We start from the raw sequence: 26,561 nt of genomic DNA on the forward strand, positions 1-26,561 counted from the left end.
TGGATTCTTTGGTACAGGCAGCTATTGAAATATCAGTTACTGAAGCAGGGCCTTGTAAACTAAAGCCTCTATCCAGAGCAAAAAAAATGAACAGGTGCTTGACCTAAGCAATGTGACGCCATGGAAATCCATCATGTCTGTCTAGGTCACCAAATGCACAAATCCATGTCGAGTAAAAATTACCCCAGGGAGAAATGTCAAATAGTATGGTAGCCTGTGTAAATGTTTTGGAACTAAGGTGCACTTGCTAGTAGTGACACGAAAAAAAATTCACATGCTGAAGTGAGAAGCAAAAGGAAAATTTTGATGGCAAACCAAGAAACCATACAGCCTTCGGGTGACATGACAAAGAAGCTTGTGCTATAAGAGAAAGAAAAACAAAGACATTAGAAATATTTTAAGTTAAAGAATCATCATAAACAGTTCTATACAGGAAAGCACTGCAAGGGGTTTGCTTGACTATTAGAATCGGTATTTGTATGCTATTTATTTGGATTCAGTAGTATAGCGACATCTAGCTACACCATGTAAAATAAGGTTAGAAGTAGTGTCTTCAAACAGAACTTTTCTGGGGAAAAAAAATTATGGCACACGCAAAATTCTTAAGGGAGTGATACGTTTTTTCGTTTCCCGACTTCAACTCCCCAAATCACACTGAACTCTCTCTAAGATTGGGTTTGATTTTTATTGGTAATGTCAGTAAACATCAATTTCACAGCAACACGCAGACCAAAATATTTCCTTGGGAAATTGCAGCACTTTTCTTATTTTGCCAGAGAAGTTATTCATCGAAGGATATTTACTTTGTGCATTTCATCACGTGATGTTGACACAATGTGCTTTCATGCTACACAGCTTTTTGACTCTCAGTCTCCTGTCCTTAAATACTGACTGACCCCGCACACAGAATTTAAACAGAAGTAAAAAATACATACAAGCCAAATTTTGAGCAGCTATGAATATTTATATTGATTAAAAAGAGAAAACACAGGCTTTTAAATAAAATAATGGCGTTATTCCATAGGCCAGGTTGACACTAATGGGGATGGTGGAATTAAGATGTACAACTCCAACTACGTTAAACACATAGCTGGAGTGGACATATTCTAATTCAAGCTTTTGTGCCATCTCCGCTGCAGTAGGTTGAAGGGAACATTTGCTCCCATCAACTTCCCTTCCTCCTTGCAAGGGAAGCTGGAGGCGCCTTTTGAGTTCAGTTTAGCACCTCCCGAGCAGACGAACTCCGGAAGAACGACCGCAGCAACGATCTTCTCTGCAGTGAAGTGCCGCTCCCAGAACTGACACGGCCGGCCAACAATCCAGGTACGCATGTGGACACAGGCGGTGGGTAATACAGGCAAGGTGCAGCACACGGTGATCTGCTACCCTCTCCCCTCAAGGTACGTGACACACAGACACACACCCACTTGCGCCGGCAGTTGGGCTGCTGGCCAGGACTCACCAGTCTGCATCTGGTGCCCCCACCCCCAGGTCACGACAACCTCCTGTACCCAAACGCTGTCCCAGATCCCACACCCCTCCATTAATACCGCAGAAAAGCGTGGCCCTTTACCACTTACCAAATTCTTGGCGTACCCTCCCCCCCGGAAAATTACTGCCCACCTCTGCTCTAGTTTGTTACTCACATCCTAGATTTTTAAAACCAAAAGAAACTTACAAACGGCAAGACTGAGCGTATCAAGCAACGGTCTCCATTAGCAGGGTCTTTGCCCCCGAAAGCTTATGCTCTAGAATATCTGTTAGTCTATACGGTGCTACAGGACTTCTTGCTGGTTTTGAAGATACAGACTAACTGGGCTACCTCTCTGACAACTGTCCCAGCAACCCCTGCTCTAGTGCTACTGAGGAGCGCGACCAATGAGACCCCTCTTCGGAAAAACAAAAAAGCAGTCAAGTAGCACTTTAAAGACCAGCGAAATAGTTTATTAGGTGAGCTTTCGTGGGACAGACCCACTTCTTCAGCCCGTAGCCAGACCAGAACAGACTCAATATTTAAGGCACAGAGAACCAAAAACAGTAATCAAAGTTGACAAATCAGACAGATCTTGTAGTTTTTTGGCCTCTGTCAGTTGGAAAGGGCAACTTAGATGAAAACAGAACCTCGTCTGTCATCGAGGCTAACCCCCACGTGTACGAAAAAAGTTAAGGGAGGCTGTTCCGTGAGAATCAACACAAAAACAAGCCGAACCTCTGTAATCCAGCACCCTCGGGACCTGACTGGTGCCGAACGAGGGACTGTGCTGGACCGCAGGAGGTCAATATTGTTTAGCAGCATAATCAACACTCCCATGGCTTACTGGGCTCTTAGAAGACAGTGAGGGGTAAATTACAGCTAAACAACAGCACAGAACACATGGGAAACTTGGCCACACCCATAATCAGTGGATAATCCAGCTAACTAAAATCATGCTGGACAATGGATGTTGCCAGCTGAGCGCATGCTGGATTAGAGAGATTCAATCTATACCGTACAATCTATTACATCAGTTCATTGTCATTCCAACAGCGATTTTCAAACGGCAACTTACCACATCAAAGACACCTCCACAGCGGTGCATAGTACGCCTGATCCTGCTGTGGCTTTGGTTGCTTTCGTCGGGCCACGCTCTCCGCGGAGTTGGCAGCTTGGCGTCCCTGGCTCAGCCACGATTTAACATACGGCGCAGGATTCCACTCAGTGTAGGGCGGTCCAACGATAGAAATAAAAAGGAGATCCGCCACATGTCGAGTGGTCAGTGCAGTCCGTGTGTCTGTGATTATGTTGTTCATAACGTTAAAGACTTGTTCGCAGCAGTCAGCATTACTTGCCGCAAGAGTGTGTACAGCGAGGAGTAATTTCTTTAATTTCTCAGGAACGGTCAGCCCCGCGCAACATTTGTACTCCACAAATCCCAGGTGCGTTTCATGGGGATGGACCTTAAGAGTTTCACACAACGCGTGAATTTCAGTTTCTCCAAACCAGGGATCTTCTGCATGTTGTTGCCACGTTTCAGGTTTCAAAACGGACACGTTCTCAATCAGGTTTTGGTCAGCCATTTCGCTGCTTTCTGCTGTGCTTTGAGTAGACTGGTTAGCGGTAGTGGTGAATAACTTGCACCTCAGGTTGTCAACAACGGCCTGAATGAATTGTGACGGATTAATTGTGAGATTTTTCCTGGCACTTGTCAATTTCGTGTTCTTGAACATCATAGCTTCCTCAGCTTGTAGTGCTTGTTTAGTGTGCAATCCAGGAATCCGACGCAAGCTGTCGATTCTCTGCAAATAGATTTTCATCAGGCTGTCTGCTTTTGGGATCATCAGCTCCCTGTCTTGTAACAGTTCAGACAAATTCTTGAGCTCAGTTAAGACGTCTAACATTAATGACAGATTTTTCACAAACTGTGCTGAACACAGTTTCGAATGGAGACCTTGGAATTTGGCTCGTTCTCGTCCATCCCTTGTTTGGTCTTGAGAGGCTTCCTGAAAATACTTAGCTAATGCTGGGTAAGTCTGCCAGACTGCACTGACAGCTCTCCAAGTTGAAGCAACCCATTGGACACTGAAAACTCTGCCGATTTTTTTAAGTACAACATGCAGCTCAGTCGCATTTGCTCTGAGGTCACAGGCGTTTTTTGGTGACTGACTGCAAAGTGAGTACAAGTTGTCTAAAAATTCCCGGAAATCATTTGTACCCCCAGTAACATTCAGCACTTGATCAACTGCCAGTTCAAGTTTATGGTTAAGACAATGCCACAGAATGAGATTTGGGAAGTCTTTCTGCAGGAGTCTGCCCAACCCAGCTTTGACTCCTAGCATGACATTTGCACCATCACTGCAAAAACTGAGAAAGACCTCGGTGAGTAAATCCATAGTGAATCCATAGCACTGTAAACACTTGATTATGTTTTGCTTTATGCTCTCAACCGATGTGTTGTCTAACTCAACCAAATCCAAAGGAAAAGCTACTGGATTCATAACACCATCAACACTGGCTTTTAAAAAGATTATCAGCGTAGATTTTTGAGCAAGAGTAGAATATTCGTCAACTAGTACAGTGATCTTGGATTTGGTCTCGATTATCCGCGAGACAATTCTTTTCTTCATTTCTGCCGAGATGTGCTGTATGATATCACGACAGACAGTTCTGCTCTGAAGCAACTGCCCCATCTCGACCCCATTCACTTTTTGCAGGTCAATCAGGCTCTTGTGGTCAGTAAACGGCCGATTCATTTTCGCGACATAGTAAGCTGTCCTAAACACACGAGCAGTGGTTACAAATGCTGCTTCTTCGTATTTTGCTTTAAGCAGACTGTCTCTTTTAGCTGCTTCTAAAAGTCTCGTAGCTTCAGTGTGAGCAGCTGAATTTTTGTGTTCGATAATTTTTTTCCGAAGTGATGTTAGCTGCGTTTTTCTAGTTTTCCCAAAAGATGAAATCCGGCATTCAGACCACTGAGAAGCAATGTTCACGCCCCGACCTCGAGGAGAGAAAATCTTTAAATTGGAAACGTAGCCACACGTTCTGCAGCCAAGCTTTCCATGGGATGCAACCAACCAATCGTTTTTCCTTTGGAATTCCTCAAACTGAACTCTGGACCACACAGTTGGGAATTGCGTTTCATAAATAAAGTTACCCTGCAACTCAGCAGACAAGTCGCTCTCCTCCTGCTGTGGATTTGGCCCTTCCATGGCTTCGTGCAGTATCAGTGACTCATTTGTCGGTTTTTTAGAGGTCCTACTTTCTCCGCATCCGTCCTCTGCTTTGCGCTTGAACATTTTATTAACATTTATTGCACTAACTTTGTGATCAATCCTTAATAACCCAACAACCACAATAAAAACTTAACAAGTTAAATTTGATTCCTCGATTTGGTTGTCTTCAAATTACACTCTCTGCCCAGCTTTTTTATTTGAGCACCCTGCAACATCAGTGTACGTCTGAAATTTAGTTTGGTAGGTTTAGAATGAAACTCGTTGCAGAGCTACTTATTGGAAATGCAACTGCTTTACCTTTCAGGAGGGAGGCTGAGAGTTCTAGTCCAGTTGCTGAGACTGCGAATTTCAGGTTCGTAGCAAGTCTCTGATTGCTTCAAAATCACGAAAAGGTCCTCAAGTCCTTTGAGCAGAATGCTGCCATTGGTATATGTTCACAGTCCAGGCACTGGATGAAGAAAGAGGTGAACTGGAGATGTTTCCAGGGCCTTTTAGCTTCTCCCAAATGAACAGAAGTCTGTTCTTACTGCGAAAGATGGGGAACGTTCACGGGAAAGGTCCATTAAGTGAAGACACATTTTCCGCTGTCCTTGTGAGTGTGGGGCCCATTCAACTTGATTTGTCCCTTCGTGTGCTGGCTAAATACCTTGTGGGCATTACCACAGAAGCAAACGTCGTAAACACATCTAATAGTCGTAACTTCAGATACCGAAATGACACATGCATAGAAACAGAATAACCATAAGTGCCACCCGCTTCCCATGCATGTCTATTCCCGAAAGAGTGGCTGAAAAAAATCACGCCATGTCCCACTGGCATTTTGTTATCTGCTATGGGACAACAGAGATAGAGCCAATCACATGGCTCTCCTTAGCCCAAAAGGGCAAGATTTATTTGTAGCTTTCAGCCGAATCAGTGAGGACCTGCTGGCACCCCTTCAGGTTAAGGCTTAAACACGCTGAGGCCAGGCTCTTTGTTCAAATCCCACTCTATTTCCACCGCAAAAGGGGGTTGTTGTGATGCTTCCATATACACAGAGTAAAGCGTACGTTGTTCAGCCTTTCTGACAAAGGAAAAAAAGAAAATTTTCAGGAGAGAGCAAAGCCTACAAGCTATGGTGAAGAGCGACAATGCCACAGAGCTCCACGTGAACACGGACGGCCTTGTTTAGCCGAGGGCTCAGTACGGGAAAAGACGGAGGTGGTAAGACGCACAATGACCAGTCAGGGAGATAAAGGTCGGTGAACTTTACCTGCTGATCACCGACCGCTGGCCTGCCTTAAGAACGTGGTTTTCAGTGTAGATGCGTAACTTTAAAAAAATATCCTTACGCATTTTTAATTATGGCGGCCAGTGGGCCCCCTTCTCACCCAATCCCCTCATCTCTTCCTATCTCCAAGCGTCTATGGGGCTGGGTCACTCCCAGACCCCCTTCTCCTTCCACCTGCTCTCTTTTCCCCCTTGGTGTCAGGTCTCTCCTCAGCTCACCTTCTCCCACCTCATCTCCCTGCCCCCCAAGTGTCCATGGGGCTTGGCCCCCCCCACAGGTGTCTATGGGGCTAGATCTCTCCCTGCCCCACCTTCTCCCTACACCCCAGCTGTCTATGGGGCTGGGTCTCTCCCTGACCCACCTTCTCCCTACACCCCAGGTGTCTATGGGGCTCGGTCTCCCCCCACAGGTGTCCATGGGGCTGGGTCTCTCCCTGACCCACCTTCTCCCTACACCCCAGGTGTCTATGGGGCTCGGTCTCCCCCCACAGGTGTCCATGGGGCTGGGTCTCTCCCTGACCCACCTTCTCCCTACACCCCAGGTGTCTATGGGGCTCGGTCTCCCCCCACAGGTGTCTATGGGGCTGGGTCTCCTCCCACAGGTGTCTATGGGGCTAGATCTCTCCCTGCCCCACCTTCTCCCTACACCCCAGCTGTCCATGGGGCTGGGTCTACCCCCACAGGTGTCTATGGGGCTGAGTCTCTCCCTGCCCCATATTCTACCCCCCACCCACTCCCCCTGCCCTCCAGGTAGCAATGGGGCTAAGTGCCTCCCCGTCCCCCAGTATTCCCCCGCCCCTAGATGTCTATGGGGCCGGGTCAGACCCCTCCCCCTCTTCCGGGCCGGGGCCCACAGCCACTCACCGCCCCACGGAAAATGGCGGCCGGCGGCGCCGCGCGCGCAACCAACGGCCGCGCGCCCGCCACCCGGGCGGGCGAGGGCGCGCGCCCCCGCATGCAAATCGCGTTCCCTCGCGGCCTGGCGATTGGCTCAAGCGCGGCGCGCGAGAGGCGGGTAGGGGGGGCGCCAGGTGGGGGGGGCGGCGGTTGGAGAGCGGCGCAGGGCGCGCCAGAAGCTCGGCAGCGCCTGCGCAGTCCCGCCCTCTAGCGGCAGCGGGCGGGCACGGCCCGAGGGCCTCCGAACTCTCCTCTCCGGCCTGTGGGCGGGGCTTGGGTGGGTGTGGGCGGGGCTGGGAGATATTTTCCCACGCTCCTGCCGTAGTCTCCAGTGTAGGGGCGCACTCTCATGTTGGCTGCTGGGCCCACAAAAGATTCAGGCAGCCCACGCTCTGGGCAACAGCCCCAGCCTGAGCCCCAGTGTCACCCCTCCCCCCAACAGCCCCAGCCTGAGCCCCAGCGCCACCCCTCCCCCCAACAGCCCCAGCGCCACCCCTCCCCCCAACAGCCCCAGCCTGAGCCCCAGCGCCACCCCTTCCCCCAACAGCCCCAGCCTGAGCCCGTGTCACCCCTCCCCCCAACAGCCCCAGCCTGAGCCCCAGTGTCACCCTTCCCCCCAACAGCCCCAGCGCCACCCCTCCCCCCAACAGCCCCAGCCTGAGCCCCAGTGTCACCCCTCCCCCCAACAGCCCCAGCCTGAGCCCGTGTCACCCCTCCCCCCAACAGCCCCAGCCTGAGCCCCAGCGCCACCCCTTCCCCCAACAGCCCCAGCCTGAGCCCGTGTCACCCCTCCCCCCAACAGCCCCAGCCTGAGCCCCAGTGTCACCCTTCCCCCCAACAGCCCCAGCGCCACCCCTCCCCCCAACAGCCCCAGCCTGAGCCCCAGCGCCACCCCTCCCCCAACAGCCCCAGCCTGAGCCCCAGTGTCACCCTTCCCCCCAACAGCCCCAGCGCCACCCCTCCCCCCAACAGCCCCAGCCTGAGCCCCAGTGTCACCCCTCCCCCCAACAGCCCCAGCGCCACCCCTCCCCCCAACAGCCCCAGCCTGAGCCCGTGTCACCCCTCCCCCCAACAGCCCCAGCCTGAGCCCCAGTGTCACCCTTCCCCCCAACAGCCCCAGCGCCACCCCTCCCCCCAACAGCCCCAGCCTGAGCCCCAGCGCCACCCCTCCCCCCAACAGCCCCAGCGCCACCCCTCCCCCCAACAGCCCCAGCCTGAGCCCCAGCGCCACCCCTCCCCCCAACAGCCCCAGCCTGAGCCCCAGCGTCACCCCTCCCCCCAACAGCCCCAGCCTGAGCCCCAGCGCCACCCCTCCCCCAACAGCCCCAGCCTGAGCCCCAGTGTCACCCCTCCCCCCAACAGCCCCAGCCTGAGCCCCAGTGTCACCCCTCCCCCCAACAGCCCCAGCACCACCCCTCCCCCCAACAGCCCCAGCCTGAGCCCCAGCGTCACCCCTCCCCCCAACAGCCCCAGCCTGAGCCCCAGCGTCACCCTTCCTCCCAACAGCCCCAGCGCCACCCCTCCCCCCAACAGCCCCAGCCTGAGCCCCAGCGCCACCCCTCCCCCAACAGCCCCAGCCTGAGCCCCAGTGTCACCCCTCCCCCCAACAGCCCCAGCCTGAGCCCCAGCGTCACCCCTCCTCCCAACAGGCCCAGCGCCACCCCTCCCCCAACAGCCCCAGCCTGAGCCCCAGCGCCACCCCTCCTCCCAACAGCCCCAGCCTGAGCCCCAGCGTCACCCTTCCTCCCAACAGCCCCAGCGCCACCCCTCCCCCCAACAGCCCCAGCCTGAGCCCCAGCGCCACCCCTCCCCCAACAGCCCCAGCCTGAGCCCCAGTGCCACCCCTCCCCGCAACAGCCCCAGCCTGAGCCCCAGCGTCACCCTTCCTCCCAACAGCCCCAGCGCCACCCCTCCCCCCAACAGCCCCAGCCTGAGCCCCAGCGCCACCCCTCCCCCAACAGCCCCAGCCTGAGCCCCAGTGCCACCCCTCCCCGCAACAGCCCCAGCCTGAGCCCCAGCGTCACCCTTCCTCCCAACAGCCCCAGTGTCACCCCTCCCCCCAACAGCCCCAGCCTGAGCCCCAGCGCCACCCCTCCCCCAACAGCCCCAGCCTGAGCCCCAGTGTCACCCCTCCCCCCAACAGCCCCAGCCTGAGCCCCAGCGTCACCCCTCCTCCCAACAGGCCCAGCGCCACCCCTCCCCCAACAGCCCCAGCCTGAGCCCCAGTGCCACCCCTCCCCCAACAGCCCCAGCCTGAGCCCCAGTGCCACCCCTCCCCGCAACAGCCCCAGCCTGAGCCCCAGCGTCACCCTTCCTCCCAACAGCCCCAGTGTCACCCCTCCCCCCAACAGCCCCAGCCTGAGCCCCAGCGCCACCCCTCCCCCAACAGCCCCAGCCTGAGCCCCAGTGTCACCCCTCCCCCCAACAGCCCCAGCCTGAGCCCCAGCGTCACCCCTCCTCCCAACAGGCCCAGCGCCACCCCTCCCCCAACAGCCCCAGCCTGAGCCCCAGTGCCACCCCTCCCCCCAACAGCCCCAGCCTGAGCCCCAGTGCCACCCCTCCCCCAACAGACCCAGTCTGAGCCCCAGTGCCACCCCTCACCCCCCCAACAGGGACCCCTCTCCAATGGGCTGCTCAGCGCAGGGTTGGGGGCCCCAGCGAGACAGGGGCAGGAAGAAAATTTATTGTGGAGTCTGGAAAAAAAGCCTACACAAAACAACACTGATTTGCTAGTGATACTTTATTAGTTACTCCAGCTTCATCCACAAATGCAATAAGAGGCAGAGCTTTGCCATGGAGGTGGCAGTTGGCTGCCTGGCTTTGAGGAAGCTCCCCGCCGCACAGGGGAGGAAGGACGGGGCTGAGCTCCCGCCTTGCATGCCGATGAAAATTGTCTCATATGCGTCAGCACCCGTGCCGGGGGGTTGCTGGCACCCGTGCCGGGGGGTTGCTGGCACCCGTGCCGGGGGGTTGCTGGCACCTGTGCCGGGGTTGCTGGAACCCATGCCAGGGAGTTGCCGACTCCTGACCTAGACATTGTAGTGTCTCTATCAAATAGGCCAGACAAAAAAATAAAAATATACCAATACATGAAACACAACAACAACACAGACTAGAACAAGCCGGAAAAGCAGCATTTTGTCCTGCAAAAATTTTCCACATTAAAAAAAGATCCCCTTTCAAACATTTTTAAACATCCCACTGGAACAATTTAAGTGAAAATTTCTTTCCCCGCTTACATGTTTTTATCCGTTTGCAATTTCTTCCACTTTGGAAACAGCGAGTGAGAAAGGGGCAGAGAAGAGTAATTTTTTTGTCATGCTTTCGCTTTTAGATGTTAATTTAACACCCAGTATCACTTCCAGGCATGCTCTTATCTATTTTCCATGTGGCAATGCTGAAAGGCCACCAGAAAGTGGACAGAATAACAAAAAAAAACCCAAAACACACACTGCATAATTGCAGAACATTAACAAACTTTTGAAAATCACTGGGCTTCCCCCTAAAACTATTTTGAAAATAAAAACTGCAGAAAACTAGCCAATAAAGTCATTGAAAATGAAGTTTCTGAAAAAAACAGACAAACAAACATTTAGGGTAACTGTGCCTTAAATATTGAGTCTGTTCTGGTCTGAAGAAGTGGGTCTGTCCCACGAAAGCTCATCACCTAATAAACTATTTTCTAGTCTTTAAAGTGCTACTTGACTGTTTTTTTGTTTTGATAGTGTATAGACTAGCACGGCTTCCTCTCTGTTACTATTAAACATTTAGGCTATGTCTACACTAGCCCCAAACTTCAAAATGGCCATTGTAAATGGCCATTTCGAAGTTCACTAATGAAGCACTGAAATACATATTCAACGCCTCATTAGCATGCGGGCGGCCGCAGCACTTCAAAATTGACGTGGCTCGCCGCCGTGCAGCTTGTCCCGACAGGGCTTCTTTTCGAAAGGACCCCGGCTACTCCGAAGTCCCCTTATTCCCATCTGCTCATAGGAATAAGGGGACTTCGAAGTTGGCAGGGTCCTTTCAAAGAGGAGCCCTGTTGGGACGAGCCGCGCGGCGGCGAACCATGTCAATTTCGAAGTGCAGCGGCCGCCCACATGCTAATGAGGCGCTGAATATGTATTTCAGCGCTTCATTAGTAAACTTCGAAATGGCCATTTGCATGGCCATTTCGAAGTTTGAGGCTAGTGTAGACACGGCCTTTGGGTGTGTCTACACTTGCACTCCTCTTTCGAAAGAGGATTGCAAACAAGGTAAATCGAAAATGCAAAGGAGGTGTAAATTTGCATATTCAGCACCTCATTTGCATATTCTAATTTCAAAAGAGCTGCTTTCAACAGAAGAAAGCCAGTGTAGATGCTGCTCTTTTGAAAGTAAACCCCATCTTCGAAAGAATCCTTCTTCCCATCAAATAAAGGGAAGCAGGATTCTTTCAAAGATGTGTTCACTTTCGAAACAGCAGCATCGACACTGGCTTTCTTCTTTCGAAAGAAGCTCTTTTGAAATTAGAATATGCAAACGAGGTGCTGAATATGCAAATTTATATATCATTTGCATTTTCATTTACCTCATTTGCACACCTCTTTCAAAAGAGGAAGGCAAGTGTAGATGCACTCGATGGGAATAAGGGGCTTTTGAAATCAGGGGGTTGTTTCGAAAGGCCCCTGACTACACAGGTGGCTGCGTTTCGAAACCAGAAGTTTCGAAGCACGCATGGCTGCCGTTATGCTAATGAGGCGCTGCATATTCATGGTAGCGTCTCATTAGCATATCCGGAAGTGTCACATTACCATAGCCCCTCCGAAAGGGGCCACAGCCATAGAGTTTAATGCTGGAAGAAATGTTGTTTTATACCCTGAAGTGCCATATTACCATACCCTAAGACTATGAGCAAATTACAACAGAAGGAAAACAATAAGGTGCTTTTTTTTCCCACTTAGCTTATAGCACTAACGAAGTAATATCATACTTCATAAAACAAAAGGAAGAAGCACAAAAATCATTAAATAGGTGAACAGCAAATGTTCTACGGCATTGCACAATTCAGTGTTCATCAGTTGTGAAACTCGTCCCACGTCAGTCCTTTAGATTCGGGCCCCAGGATGCACACAGATGACGTGGCTAGGGAATACCTAACCACCTCAAATGAGGAGACGGTACTTAAGCAACATTTGCAAAAGAGCCTTAAAACCTTCCAAGACTCTTCGGGCAGGTCTACACTACCCTGGAAGATCGACCCCAGCAGGGCCAATTTCCGAGGTTCAGTTTTGCAAGTCTAGTAAGGACATGCAAAATCGTCCTCTCCGGGTCGCACTCAACCCCTGTATTCCTTGAGTGATGCAAGAAGTAAGGGACATTGACAGGAGAAGCTCTCCCGTCGGCCTTCCCTTATATAAACAGCCACGTTCGCCGAGCACGGTCGCGTCGATTTGAGCTACGCGATTGCTAGAATTGCTTATCTGTGGTTGACTTTCTCAGCCTAGTGTAGGCACCGCCTGAGTGTTTTCCCCCTCCATTGACCCTTGTCCTTAGCAAAGTTTCTTAAGCCAAGTCAAGAAACCCACTGACTTACCCTGAATCCAGTTTGGTGGTTTGCTTTGCTCACCGTGGTGATTTGCTTTGCTACAGATGGGGTCCCTATGACCATCTAGTTCAATCCAAAGGGTTTTATATACCTCAGTTTCTTGGACCAGAACTCATGGCTGGAATGCCATGGTGACACCTGCCCGCAATTCCTGCCGGCTCGGATAGATTATGCCTTCAGGGTGCACCTGCCCCAGACACATCCACGGCTTTTCACCACGCTGGAGCCTCTAACGCTTTTTTTGCTACCACAACTTGCTAGTCATCGAAGACTAGCACACCTGTGTTCCTGGCCTTCCCTCTACAGCCTCAGAAAGCACAGCAAGACCCTGACGCTCGCAAACACGCAGACTTTGCAACCTCCAGTTCAATCCACTTCTCGGGTCTGGCGCCTCTTGATTCTCTCTTTCGGCCCACGGCGGACGCTCTCCTTCACGGAGGCAGCGGCCGCCTTTTGAGCTGGGAGACGGCGCGACACAGCAGGAGGAAGCAATGAGCGATCCCAGGCCCGTTGAGCCCGAACTCACCACTTTGTTGCTCGGTGGTGGGGGACAGCGTGAGCAGACAGAGCCCGGTTCTGCAACAGTCCAAGGAAACCCACAACCAGCCCGCTTAGGTCTTGCCTTCCCTTGGAGGCCATCGTGGGCAGCTGGTTCACCTCTCTGCTGGTTGTGGACTTTCTTAGCCGGTAGCCGTTTAAGACACCGCCGAGCTTTGCTGCCTCCCGGCTCGGCCGGCACAGCTGAGCTGAGGGTATTTTCACACTGCGATCACAAGGTTTGGCTAAGGGTCACCACCGCTAGTACTGGAGCAATAAGGCAGCAGTAGAGCACAGACCTCTGGGTAAAGACTTGAGCAGCCAGCTAGCTTCATCGCACACCCTCGTTATGGTGTAGATGTACCCGGACAGACAACAGCAGTGGAAGCTGGGGAGGGGGTTTCACTCATATCTAGGCATGGGGACATGGTGGGAGAAGACACTGCCATAACCCCAGAGCTTGGACACGTCTGCACCAGGAGATGGGCATTTCTGGTCACTATAAGAATCAGAGGTGGGAAAAGTACCTGAAAAGTTACTTGAGTAAAAATGCAGCAGCTTTCACTTCCGGGTACTTGAGTACAATAAAGAGGTGGCGTTCGTGCGCGTGCGCGTGCAGGCGAATGTACCTTTTACTCAAGTAGTTTTCCAAAGGGACACAGTGACTTGTACTTAAGTACTCCCCTCAAGCCACTGCACTTTTACTCCAGTAACTTTTGGAGTACTTTCCCCAGCTCTGGTAAGACTGCCCCCTTCCTAAGGGACCGAACAGCAAGATCATCGCAGCTGCGTCTCCCCTGGGGAGGGGGCAGTCCGTCAGCGTAGCTGCAGCATTCAGGAGCTAGTTTGAAGTTTTCAGTGTAGACCAGTATCAGCGGGGTAGCTCTGCTCATCGGCATCCGCAAAAACGACGAGAAGTTCTGTGGCATCTGGCAGACGAACTGATTTTCTGGCGCATCAGCTTTCGTGGGCACCCGAGGCAGCGGCTCTTTGCCCACGAAAGCTGATGCGCCAAAAGAAATCCGTTCGCCTATAAGGTGCCACAGGACTTCCTGTAGACCAGGTCTTAGCTCTACCGCCAGGAAGCAGACGGCTCTCCGGTGCCACCACAGAGAGCAAATTAAAAGAGAAAAATCTGCGGAAGTAAATCTCAGTTGCCAAGCTTCGGTGGAGCACCTTCTTGAGCGATGTTCGGTGTCGGGCAGCTGGGCCTCCCGGCGTTTTTGTAGCCTTTACCTGTCAGTCCCCCGGCACTGCGTCCTCGCTTCGTATTCTTCGGGTTTGCTGCAGATCCAGTAGCGTTTTGTGGAGCACCACGACGACGTGGTGAAGCCGTCGCTCAGGTACGCGCAGTCGCCTTCTCCTTTTACCGTAAACCTGCGACAAAGAAGCCTGGGCGATTAGAGTCGGGCGTGAGCCCCACCAGACTGGCCCCTTGGGACCGCCCGCCTCCTTCACCAATTGTTCCGCTCGACCCCTTCCTGGCAAGAGGGGCAGGGGGGAAAATAAAAGACATTCACCTGTTGATTTCCAGGAAGGCCAAAGGGACTGGATCCAGGGGGCCCTGCCCGCTGGGGGGACCCCACGAAAGTGGCCACCTTGGGCCCTGACTCATCCACCCGGCGTTCCTGCTTGAGTGGGGTCAGGGCGTGGCGTGCTGGGGCAGGGACCTGCTGTGGTCGGCGGGGAGAAGGTCATGGCAGCTCCCTGTGTGACACCCCTGATTCTACATCCTATTACCGACATCTGTCCTAAGCGGTGATACAATCTGCTGGGCCCCTCAAAACCTATCGGCTCTCATGCAGATCAATTCTTAACATGGGTGTAGCTCCTGATGGGGTCTCCCCGAGGTAGTTCGCTTTGCCGATTCCAGGAACCCCGCCTTCATATGGCGATTCTGTCTACACCTACGTTCTCTCTTCCTATTTGTTCCACGCCCCCTGGAGACGCGAGGGACCCCGAAATCTCCAGGCTGCATAGATTGACGCACTGCCTTGGCCTTGCACTTCCCGTGCACGTTAGAAACACGTTTTGATATTACCACACTGTTCTAGTTAAACCTTCCCAAATCTGCTCCTGGAATATTCCCACCTTCTGCCTCTTATTTCTGATTTTTAGGTCAGTTTTGGGTCACCGATTTCTCGTACAGCTGCATTGGATCTCACAGGCCTCAGCCTACAGTGGCCTTTCGCATTTCACGAAGCGGGTCTTTGCCCACGAAAGCTGATGCTCCAAAACATCTGTTAGTCTATAAGGTGCCACAGGACTGCTTGTTGTTCTTTCGTTTCAGCGTGTCTGTGCGACCACCAAATGCCTCCAAATACGTCCCCCTCTTAGACTTTGCTCAAACTTTTATAATTCTATAATTTAACTTTGGTTAACGTACAGCAAATATACAGAATATAATATATTAATGGACTGTAACACCACACAGTCGCTGAACGTCAATGCAGGTGGAACCTCTCTAATCTGGAACTCTCTTGTCCAGCAACCTCCGTAATCCAGCGTGATTTTAGTTCGCTGGATGACCATTTATCATGGGTGTGGCCAAGTTTCCCGGTGTCCCAGAAAGTTTATTTCCAGCCACCAGGCCTGGCTCTCAGTGTTCTGGGCTGTCCTTTGCTGTAATTTACCCCGAATGTCTTCTAAGAGCCCAGTAAGCAGTGAAAATGTTGGTAATGTGCTAGATTATATTGACCTCCTGTGGTCTGGCAAATTTTCCCACCTGGAACGCATCTGGTCCTGAGGGCGCTGGACGAGAGAGGTTCATCTTCTATTAAATTTACTGGCTACAGTATGTGACTCAGGGGATTAGGCCCAGAAACTTGCGGGTCTGTCAAAAGGAGGCAAGTACTCAAGAGTTTTGGGAATAATATTTTTTTCAGTCTGTTCAAATACAGCTCATTGTTCCTTTGGCACCCAACAAAGTGATGAGGTAGTAAAAGACTCACAGGGTTTTGAGCTCTTCGCCGTTCACCCACCTCCAGGGCTGCGCCGGTACTCGTTTCAGGCCGATCCAGTGCTCAGAGATGCCTTTATAGCGCATAATGAAGGTCTTTAAAAAATGCACGTTAGTCATTAAAATCTGTAATGTCAATGAAGGGGGTAAGTTATTTTCTGCTTCAGGAGGACCTGTTGCCAGAAGCAAATCCACTTCCAGCATAAATGGTCCCTGCCTGTGCAGAGAACCTCAACCGCTAGCTATGAACGGCCCACCCCAGCGCTGCTCGTGTTAACTCTGAAACCTAATGACGGCTCACCATTCGCCATTTTGTTGCTCATTGTTTTAACAGCCACATCCAGCCAACAGCTGTCAGGCACAGAGGAAGGTATGCAGTGGGGAGAGGGACAGATATCACTATACTGTAACTGGTGCCTTTTTTGTGAAAAAAGGTGGAATACTCAGCCGGCTCCCCAGCCAATCCCACACCTGGGTCAGTTTTCCGGGGTTTGATTTCACGCTTCTGGTAGAGACATGCGAAATCGAATTCTCCAAGGTCAGGAGTCGATCCTTGGACGCCTCAATTTTGTGAAGAGTACGAGTGGTTGATGGGAGGTAAGTCGATTGCAGATAAATCAATTCCAGCGCTACAACTGCCGTACTTAGAATTACGTATCTACAATCGACTCACTTGCCTCGTGTAGACCTGCCCTGAATAACGACAGTCCTGAGGACAACCTCTGCAGCCGTGGAATGGAAGATACGCGTCCCAGAGGCACCCCTAGAACCCAGAAATGCTCCTGTAAAGCTGGGAAGACCCACACTTCAAATTCCTGGTATTTCTGGAGGAAAAAAGAAATCTTCTCTCTTCCCCCACAGACATCCCTTCCCCGACTTTTCAGGCACTTTCTTATCCTTAAAGGGACAAGGCCAATTTTCATTTCAAACCCTTTGCCTGTCAGCATAAAGAATACGGTAAGTCGCTGGAGGATGGGCCCATCGATGGTTCTTAGCCAGGATGGTCAGAGATGCAACCAACATTTGGGCAGAATAAATTTTATTGTGTGCACCCAGGCACGTCCAGACGTGCACCACCGGCAGAAACACACGCCGCCGGCTGCGGGTGCTCTGCTAATCAGCTGGATGTCACCTGAATCTCTCCTGGGCCGCCGCGCAAGCACTTAACTTCCAGGCAAAGCTGGATGCAACCCCAGGCTTGCAACTCTGTCTGCCCGAAGGTGGGAGTGGACGACAGGAGCGTGCAGAGCTGCCCTGTTCTGCACACCCCTCCCCTGAAACTCTGATACCGGCCACTGTCCAAGACAAGATACTAGATGAGACAGCCCCTTGATCTGACCCGATACGGCCGTTCTTAGGAACGCTGCCGGATTGCTTTTTAAATATGAACAATTTGTATCTCTCTAGGCTCTGCATAGCGCTGCCAGAGCTTTTGATCCATCTGATCGTCACTCACAGGAGCGCGGGAAGGAGCCCTGGGACGAGATCCTGCCCGCACATGACTGGGTCCCCCATCGGTCTTATTTTTTGTTTTGTTTTCCTTACCAGATCTTTCTGGGTGTCGATCCCAGCCAGGGAGGCGTTGCGTGAAGAGCAGAAACTCTGGCTGGCGTCCCAGGTCCCTTCATGCTCCGAGAAATAGTAGCATTTCCCGCTGTACCCAACCCAGCCATCCAGGCAGCAGGCTCCGGGGCAGTCTGCATGTCGCTGGGCTGGGTCGGGGACGCTGGGCAGCTGGGATCCTGGTATGGAACACGCTAAGTGAAGAGGATAACAGTGATAAGAGGAGGCCTGCAGCACCTCAAAAAGAAACAGATTCATTTGGGCATAAGCTTTCGTGGGTAAAAACCCACTTGGCCAAACGCCCGGAGGGGAAATCACAGAGTAACCGAGAGAGGAGACCCTGTGCTTTTGCTTTCTCTAAAGCCAAGGGGGGAAGCCAATCAACACGCCACCCTCGGTAGCATGCACCCTTGGGTGCCAGCAAATCAAGCAGGCCCATACGTGGGGTGGGGGTGGGGGAACATCCAGTTTCTCTCCCTTCCTCCCTGCTGCGCTGTGCAGACAGAGCCTGAAGGGCATGATGGGGGAACGCCAGGCACCCTGGGAGTCGTAGTTCCTTAGTCAGCTCCCCGCCTCGAGCAGGGAAATGACGATATCTCCCAGCATGCTATTGGCCACTAGCTACAGAAAAGAGAGGGGGACGAGGGAATATTTCTTTTCACTTGCGCTATTCCAGCAAGATAATTACAATGATGCTTCAGATAATTACAGGAGGTAATTTCTATAAAACCTTTATTACTCTGTAATTTTTAGTAGGTTATAACACAATCATTTTACCCATCGCTGTTTCCACTCAAATTTGTTCTTAACCTCTCTTACGAGCATGCACAACTATTTTGAACTCCTTTATATTAAAAAAAAATGCAGGCCACATTTATAAACAGCAAGCACACACACGCCCCTGGGAAATTCCTGCGTACGAGCCTGTTAACAGACACAGAGACAGGTCCTGGGCCAGGTGCAAGCCCGGATTTGTCTGCTTAAAGGTCTTGTGGTTTTAAAATAAAAAAAAAAAACAGGTAACCCAGGAGGTTCCATTTAAAATTTAAAAATGTTCACCAGGTTTCAAATCTTTGACTGCAGGTGTTTCATTACTGAACGGAGTTACATTGAGAATGTTCCTCCGTTCAGTGACGAAACGTCTGCAATCAAAGATTTTAAACCCGGCGAACCTTTTTCAGTTTGAAATGGTCTTGTGGTTCTTGGCTCATTAAGAATGTAGGGATAATTAAAAAGGGAATAGAATACTTGGAATCATTTAAAGTGGGATAGAGAATAAGACAGAGAACGTCTGATTGTCTCGGTATAAATCCACGGTACAGCCACTTCTTGAATACTCCCGTCAGAGGTGGTTGCCCCGTCTCAAAAATAAGCTACCTTGGCACCGGAAAAAGTTCGGAAAAGGTCAACAAATACGGTGAGCGGTTTGCAACGGCTCCAGTATGAAGACAGATGAGAAGACTGGGAATTTTCATCTTAAGAAAGGGAAGATGATTGAGGTCTTAAACTCATGACCAGTGTGGAGGCGGTAAATAAGGAAAAGTTATTTTACTTTGTTCCCATAACACAAGAACTGGGGCTACCCAGTGACATGAATAGGCAGCAGGTTCAAAACCACCAAAAGGAAGTGTTTCTTCGCACAACACACAGTCAACCCGCGGGACTCCTCGCCACAGGACGTTGTGACGGCCAAGACTTTAACAGGGACCAAAAAAGAGCTAAACGCACAGAGGACCATCCATCCGTGACTGTTTGTCAGAAGTGGAGAATGGGGATGGATCACTTGCTGATTTCCTGTTCTGTTCACTCCCTCAGGGGCCTGGGACATTGGCTGCTGTTGGAAAACAGGATGCTGGACTGGATGGACTGGTCTGATCCCCTGTGGCCATTCTTATGTCTTATGCTGGAGGCTGACTTGTGCTCTGCCCTAGCACCTAATCTCCAGCTTTCCCGTCCTGCGCAGCTGCCGGCCTTTTCAACGTGTTTCCGGGCCAGATCCCCACGAGCATTCAGCTCTGCCTGATGCCCCAAAATAAGCCCCTGGCTTATCGAAAGGGATCAACCCGGTGGGTGCCGAACCTCTGGCCCGGAACATTTTACAATGGTGGGGAATCGGCCTGGGGCAGCCCCGGCCCGTAACTCACCGAGCAGAAGTACGGCGAGAAAAACAGCGATCAGCACAATGGCGGCCAGGACCAGGCCGATGATGAGCCCGGCTTTCAACCCAGCCGCTTGCCGGGGTTTGGGGCGAGGCAGGCTGCCTGAAGAACAACAGCCGGTCGTGTCACCCGGTGCGGTGGTACCCGATAGACTCAGCACCACGGGGCGGGCACAGGCCATCAGCCAGCGTGTTGCCATGGCAGCTGGCTTCCCAGGAGACGACTGATGGCAAAGCGTGGCCAGTGGCGACCAGAGGGGACCAGCCATCAGGCCCCACCCCCCCATTTCCCACGCCTCTGCTTCAGCCTGCTTTTGCCCCGCCTCCCCATTCTGGCTCCGCCCATTCCCTGCCCACCATGCCCTTGGTCCACCCCCTTGGCTCCACCCAAGCCCTGCCCCCAGAGGTGGAAAAAGTACCCCCAAAGTTACCCCAGTAAACGTGCAGCTGCGTTCACTGCTGGGTACTTGAGTACAATCTAGCTGTGGCATGTGCGCGCTTTTACTCAAGTACTTTCCCTGAGGGACGCCAGTGAATTGTACTCAAGTACACGCCCCTCCCCCAAGCGGCTGTACTTTTACTCAAGTACCGTTGGGGGCACTTTTCCCACCTCTGCCCGCCCCAGCCTGCTGCTCCAGGAGTGGTACGGCCTGAGAGCAGACCTCGCGCTGCACCACTCCGGCGGAGGGACGCGACTGTCCCCACACTGAAGACAGGCAGTGCTGATGGTGAGTGTGCGAGAGGCGGGTGGGTGTGGGAGGCGCGTGTGACCCGTTGCACCCCCCCCACGCCTTGCCCCGAGCATGGATGCTGCCGGAGAGCGGGGATCATGCTCCGGCTAAGCTTATGCCTTGCTCACTACCCTCCTGTGAAGGCATCCCACAGAGCCCCTAGGCCGTTCCTACTCAGTAAACCACCCTTACCTTCTCGCTCGTTGAGCGGCTGCTCTGAATCCATGGGGTCCGCTCCTGTTCTGACCTCCCCTCTCTCCCTGAGACAGAGGAACACGGGGGTGCAAGCGCTGGCCTCTGGCTCGTCCTCTTCCGCTGGGGTCCAACTCCAGAAAACACAATCCACTCCCAGGACCCCAGCACCGGATCCTCCCCTCGGCAGCTGCTGGACCGACCTGCAATCAGGAGACACAAAGGGTCCTGGCTGGCCGCGGCACAACTCCGAAGCGATTTAGAAACGAGAACGGAGAGCCAGCAATGAGACACAAAGAGAAACGAAAGGAACTGAAACTACCAAGGAATTTCAAGGGACTTGGTGTGATTATCAAACGGGAATACCCCCTCCTCGTCCGAAAAGTGGCAGAGAAAAACAGCCCCAAGCAGCCCGGGATTTCGTTGACAGTAGCTGCTGCTTCCCAACGTTTTCTTTTCTCTCTCGGGGGTCACTCGATAACAAGTAGGACGTCTCCGATTCGTGAGTCCGTTGGTGGTTCACCAGCCTGATTCTGGAGCCATGGGCTTTATCCTAGAAGGGGGCCGGTGCTGGTAGCTGTTGGTAGCTGTTGGAGGGGCAGTTTCTGATTCTCTTTTCTTCTTCTTCATCTCCCCTCGCCTGCACTGTGGCAGGGCCTCTCAAATTGCACCACCCATCATGGATTATCACTCTCCACCGCGGATGGTCCAGGGTAAGGTTCCCTCGAGTGTCAACACCGATGCTACACTTTTTCACGTGCGCCTTCAGCACATCCTTGTACGGCTTCAGCCGGCCCACAACGCTCCTCGGTCCTTCCTCCAACTCAGACACCAGAATCTGCGTGGGAGGCGCCGATCAGACGCCCGACCCATGGGACCCGTCCAGCGATGTTAGTGGTGAATGCTAATCACTGAATCATAGAACAACAGAGCTGGAAGAGACCCAAAAAGTCCAGCCCCCTGCTCTAAGCAGGATCAAACCCTTCAGATCAGCCCCGCCAGGGCTTTGTCAAGGTGAGACTTAAACACCTCCAGGGATGGCGACTCCCCCACTGCCCTGGGTGGACCATTCCAATGCTTCACCACCCTCCTAGGGAAAAAGCTTTTCCTCATGTTCAACCTGGACCTTCCCAGCCACAACTTGAGACCATTGTTCCGTGTTCTGCCATCCGTGACCACTGTGAGCAGCCTCTCTCCAGCCTCTTTGCAGCCTCCCTTCAGTGAGTTGAAGGCTGTTATCAAGTCCCCCCTCAGTCTTCCCTTCTGCAGACTAAACAGTCCCAATTCCCTCAACCTTTCTTCATGAGTCATACGCTCCAGCCCCCGAATTATTGTGGTCGCCCTTCGCTGGCCCCTTTCCAGTGTCTCCACATCCTTCCTGTAACTGGGGGCCCAGAACTGGACACAGTACTCCAGATGCGGCCTCACCAAAGCCGAACAAAGAGGAACGATCACTTCTCTGGATCTACTGGCGACGCTCCTCTTCATGCAACCTAATGTGCCATTAGCCTTCTTGGCTACTACACCGGCACACTGTCGACTCACGTCCAGCTTCTCGTCCACTACAACTCCCAGGTCCTTTTCTCCAGAGCTACGACCGCGCCATCCTTCCTTGCCATTGCCAGCGTTCAGCGAACAGAACCTTTTTGCCTGGAACTGATACCGCCCGGTCGGCCGTAACCTTACCGGCTCCACCGGCATTTATCGAGAACTTTGTTAAAAACTAAAACAACAGAGCCGGTGTCACCCCGACCGCCAGCATCTCCATTTACCCGGGAAAGCCCTGCGATTCCTTCCCTGGCCGCAGCCGGCATTGGCTAACCTTCAGCCGTCACCCCGCGGCAGGCTAATTAGCGGAAAATGAGGCACTGCCAATCTCGGAGCCTGTCTTATTGAGGAAGTGGGAGCGGTGTAATCGAATCGGGTTCAGAATCGATGTTCTCGTTCGGACGGCGGACGTCCCTCAGGGGGATGTTTTTGAACTGGTTTAATCTGCCCCCACCTCCGGAGCACAGCGCCCCCCCAGTGTCACACTGGGACCAGCCTTGCCTGCCAGGGACAGCCCCCCATGCAAAGCCCCCGAGGGCACAGCGCCCCCTATTGTCCCAGTGGGGCCAATGCTGCCTGCCAGGGGACAGCGCCCCCTACTGCCCCCCCTCCCTGCAGCACAGCGCCCCCTAGTGGGGCAGTGGGGCCAGCACTCACTGCAAGGGGACAGCGCCCCCTACTGAGCCCCCTGCAGCACACAACCCCCTAGTGCCCCACTGGGACCAGCCCTGCCTGCCAGGGGTGAGTAGCTCAGAGCCCCCTAGCGCCTCCATAGGGCAAAGCAGCCCCCTGCTGAGCTCCCTGCCCCACTCCCTCCGGTGCAGTGTCCACAATAGCTGTGACTGCAGCCCCCTCCTCCTCCCCTGCCCCCGGTGCCTCCATGGGCCAGGGCCACTGTCACAGCCCATGCAGTGGGTCTCTGCCCCAGCTGCTGAGCTCAGCTGGAGAGATGCCCACCCCCACCCCCAGCACCCCCAGCAGGAAGTAGGCGTTCCCCCTCTGCCCCCCCCCAGGTCAACACAATGTGGGGCTTCCCCCCCCCGGCTCCAGACCCTGGGGCAACAAACTCACCAGCTCTGCAGGGCAAGAAGGAGCCGAGGACACAGAAAGCAAAAGCTGCAGCGTTTTCCAGGAATGGAAAGAGAAACTAACGCTGTCACCAGGGCAGGGTAAACAACTCCTCCCACCCCACCACCAGCTCTTCCCCTGGGGCCTTGGCGAAGCACCTAAGCCGTGGGTGTAAACCCTGGCCACAGCGGTGGACGGCGAGAACCGGCCAAGCCATGTCATCGATTTCCGCTCACCATTGATCTGTGCAGAACCACGGCGGAGGGAGGGAGAGGGTGGGGTGGTATTTAAATGTATGGAGATACCCATCCCATAGCCCTGGGAGGTCATCAGGTCCAGTCGCCTGCTCTCTTGGCAGGGACGAGCACCCTTCTTTTTTAAGGCGCCTCTTATTTGCCCTGCAGCTCTAAATAGCCCCCTCAAGGATTGAACCCACAGCTCTGGGTTGAGCCAGCCAATGAGCTGAGGGTTAATAGCCCCACCCCAACTGGGGTTTGGTCAGGAAGGCCCTTGATTTCCCCGCTGGCAGTGGGTTTAAACCCGTGCGCCCCCCCCCACCCCCGCCCCCCAACACACCAGTGGGCCGCGAGAACCAGCCAAGCGTGCCGGGAAACTTCATCACTTTCTTCTCGTCATTGATCTTTGCAGAACCACAGTGGAGGGGAGGGAAAGGGCGGGTTGGCGGCCTCACACCGCCGGCAGCAGAAAGGACACTGGGCTGGATGGACCTGTGGTCTGGCCCCGTCTGGCCGTTCTCGTGTCGTGTTCGTCTTTTGGTGTCTATTTTGTTTTTTGCGCATCATCGTTTTTATTTTTCCCCGGCTAGGAGGTCTCAAAACAGGAGTGGAAAGACACAAGGAATAGGGTGGAGGGAGTGTTCCCAGGCCCCCCATCTTCTGGGACGGGCCTGCCCTGGCCTCGGGGTGACGTGAGGAGGAGTCACACAGAGGGCATGAGCAGATGGCTGGTGTCTCCTCATGTCGTCCCCAGCAGTGGCGTGTGCCAAAACCACACGCTTGGGCAAAGCAGGCCTGTCTGTTGACCTCCTCGGCGGGAGACCCACGTCCACACAAATAGTCTTCTCCTGAGGTCTCGTTCCCTAACCCACCACTAGGTGTCAGGATCAGACCGTGGTTACACCCGCTAACATCTCTGCAGTAGAAACAAGGCCCAGCAGGGACCCGCCAGCCCCTTCTGAAACTGACATTATGTCTGGAAAGGGGGCCCAAAGGCTGAGTCCCGCTGCCCCACAAGTGCGTGGAGAGGGGCTGTAATCCCTTCGGCTTTGACCCCAGGGGGTGGGATCTGGCTTTGGCCTCCGGTGGTGGAGCTGGGGCTTTGGCCCTGAGCCCCTGCAAGACCAACGGCAGCCTTTGGGGAGCTCTTTGGGGTCCTGACCCACGGCTGGAGAGCCGCCGAAGCACAGGCCAACGCAGACCCAGCCGCAGCCATAGAGAGAATTCGTTGCAGTGTAAATATGCTACGTCCCTGATGGGAAATTTTCTGCCTTCACAGCTATGTTCAGAGCTGCAGCATGTTGGTGTCGGCTCTGCCTCAGAGGCCTGGGTGAACTTAAGGCTGGGGGAGACAATCTCCTGGTCCCTCCTCCCAGAACCAGCATTCCCGCCCGTTGTTTCTCCACCCAGGTGGGGAGGTCACTTTGCACAGTTCACCGAGGAGTGTGCAGTTGTGTCAAACCAGTGAAAACAACCAACCCAGGTGTAATATTTCAGCCTTAAAACTACCCTCTGGATAATGCCTCCAGCCAGGAGAGGTTAGTTCTTTTAGAACACACTGTTCAGAGAGTTAAACTGGTGTAAGAACGTAAGAACGGCCAGACTGGGTCAGACCGTACGTCCCTCAAGCCTGGTGTCCTGTCTTCTGACAGTGGCCGACGCCAGGTGCCCCACAGGGAATGAACAGAAAAGGGAATCATCAAGCGATCAATCCCCTGTCACCCATTTCCAGCCTCTTGCAAACAGAGGCTAGGGACACCCTCCAGGCCCATCCTGGCTAACAGCCATTGATGGACCTGTCCCACGTGAACTTATCTAGTTCTTTTTTAAACTCTACTATAGTCTTGGTCTTCACAACATCCTGCAGCAAGGAGTCCCGCAGGTCAACTGCGCGTTGTGTGAAAAAATGTTTCCTATTGTTTGTTTTAAACCTGCTGCCTGTTAACATCATTTGCTGGCTCCTAGTTCTTGTGTTGCAAGCAGGAGTAAATAACAATTCTTTATTTATTTTCTCCACAGGTAAGAGAGCCATAAAACTGGGGAAAGACCTGACCTGGTCAAACCCGAACCCAGCTCAACGTGAAAGACCAACACAGCAGAGAACAGAGATGCATTGCAGAAAGTGCCAAGTGAAATCGATAATGCCTTGGGGGCGTTTTCTATGAAACCCCCTTTTTCGGTAAGCAAACCCCCTACGGTCACACAGCACAGCCCGTTATTCAGGACTAACACGTAACTCCACCAAGAGGAACAACCTTCGCCAGCTCCCCTACTTTCAGTTCCATAACTGAGTCAGTGTATGCAAAGCAGAGCTAATTACAGCTTCATTGGCCTCCTGGTGGCATCCCATCATGCTCAGGGAGTAACCCCTCTAGGCAATACTGCCAACTCGCTTCCCGCATCTCCGAAACAGCCAGGCTCTGGCTATGTTACAGCAGAGCTGTGTGGGGCTCTGGCTCTGGGGGGCTCTGGGACTGGCTCAGCAGAGCTTTGTCTCCTGAGGCTGTGGTCTGCCCCATGGCTCCAGACTCTGGGAGGATGAAGCTGGGCTTCCTACCACCCCACAGGTGGAGGGCCAGCCCCGGTCGAGGACTCAGCCGGGCAGTAGCGGGGCACTCTATGTGCACAGCTGCAGAGGAACAGGGGACTCGTGTGTGTGTGTGTGTGAGACACAGAATGCCTATGAGTGTGTGCGTTACAGACCGAGTGTGTTTGCAGCAGGATGTCTGCACTACAGAGATCTTCCAGAACAGCTTATTCCAGAGTTGTTATTCCAAAGTAAGCTATTGCAACACAACGCAGCCACACCACAGGCAAGCCCTGGAGTAAGCAAGGCTTTTTGTGTGTGGACACACGACTTTAGATTAGCTCCACTGCTTCCAGGGGCTCTAATCTGAAATATTGTGTCTCCCCAGCAGCTTTATTTCCAAATAAGCTAGTCCAGAAGAGTTTATTTCAAAATATCCCCTATTCCTTGTCTATACGACCCCTTCTCCGAACTAGCTATTTCAAAAGAGGCGCTGTTCCTCGAAGGCTGAGGTTCACCCGTTTCGATATGTGAAATGATTTTGAAATAGAGGGTGATTTTCAAAATAGACGCTCG

General features: G+C 53.1%; 2 protein-coding genes across 6 annotated transcripts; both read right to left on the bottom strand.

The window, feature by feature from the left end:
- Window positions 1-283: 283 nt before the first annotated feature.
- On the bottom strand, window positions 284-6,875 carry LOC142024641 (E3 SUMO-protein ligase KIAA1586-like). 5 transcript variants are annotated; one of them, XM_075016784.1, is made up of 3 exons: window positions 6,844-6,875; window positions 2,550-5,769; window positions 284-360 (listed from the first exon to the last, which is right to left on the bottom strand). In XM_075016784.1, exon 2 carries the CDS (start codon window positions 4,771-4,773, stop codon window positions 2,554-2,556), a length of 2,220 nt encoding a protein of 739 aa, XP_074872885.1. In that variant the 5' UTR covers window positions 4,774-5,769; window positions 6,844-6,875; the 3' UTR covers window positions 284-360; window positions 2,550-2,553. The 5 variants fall into 5 exon arrangements, with proteins under 5 accessions (XP_074872885.1, XP_074872886.1, XP_074872883.1 ...); XM_075016785.1 differs by having other exon boundaries at window positions 2,550-5,773; window positions 6,844-6,868; XM_075016782.1 differs by lacking the exon at window positions 6,844-6,875 and adding an exon at window positions 5,963-6,352.
- A 6,906-nt stretch (window positions 6,876-13,781) lies between these two features.
- LOC142024650 (C-type lectin domain family 2 member B-like) lies at window positions 13,782-23,254 on the bottom strand. The gene is made up of 6 exons (XM_075016803.1): window positions 23,226-23,254; window positions 20,607-20,809; window positions 19,670-19,786; window positions 17,508-17,719; window positions 15,955-16,058; window positions 13,782-14,380 (listed from the first exon to the last, which is right to left on the bottom strand). The coding sequence occupies exons 2-6, from the start codon at window positions 20,638-20,640 to the stop codon at window positions 14,236-14,238; spliced, it is 612 nt and encodes a 203-aa protein (XP_074872904.1). The 5' UTR covers window positions 20,641-20,809; window positions 23,226-23,254; the 3' UTR covers window positions 13,782-14,235.
- Between the last annotated feature and the right edge of the window lie 3,307 nt (window positions 23,255-26,561).

Source organism: Carettochelys insculpta, chromosome 22, assembly GCF_033958435.1.
Source record: "Carettochelys insculpta isolate YL-2023 chromosome 22, ASM3395843v1, whole genome shotgun sequence".
NCBI classification, from domain to species: domain Eukaryota; kingdom Metazoa; phylum Chordata; order Testudines; family Carettochelyidae; genus Carettochelys; species Carettochelys insculpta.

Excerpts from the sequence above, each read along its gene's own strand:
- LOC142024641 (XM_075016784.1), bottom strand. The coding sequence starts at position 4,773 with ATGTTCAAGCGCAAAGCAGAGGACGGATGCGGAGAAAGTAGGACCTCT.
- LOC142024650 (XM_075016803.1), bottom strand. The coding sequence starts at position 20,640 with ATGGATTCAGAGCAGCCGCTCAACGAGCGAGAAG. Across the intron at positions 16,059-17,507 it reads TCGACACCCAGAAAGATCTG|ACCTTCATTATGCGCTATAA; the intron begins GTAAGGAAAACA and ends CATTTTTTAAAG. Across the intron at positions 14,381-15,954 it reads GGCGAAGAGCTCAAAACCCT|GTTTACGGTAAAAGGAGAAG; the intron begins GTGAGTCTTTTA and ends TCTTTGTCGCAG.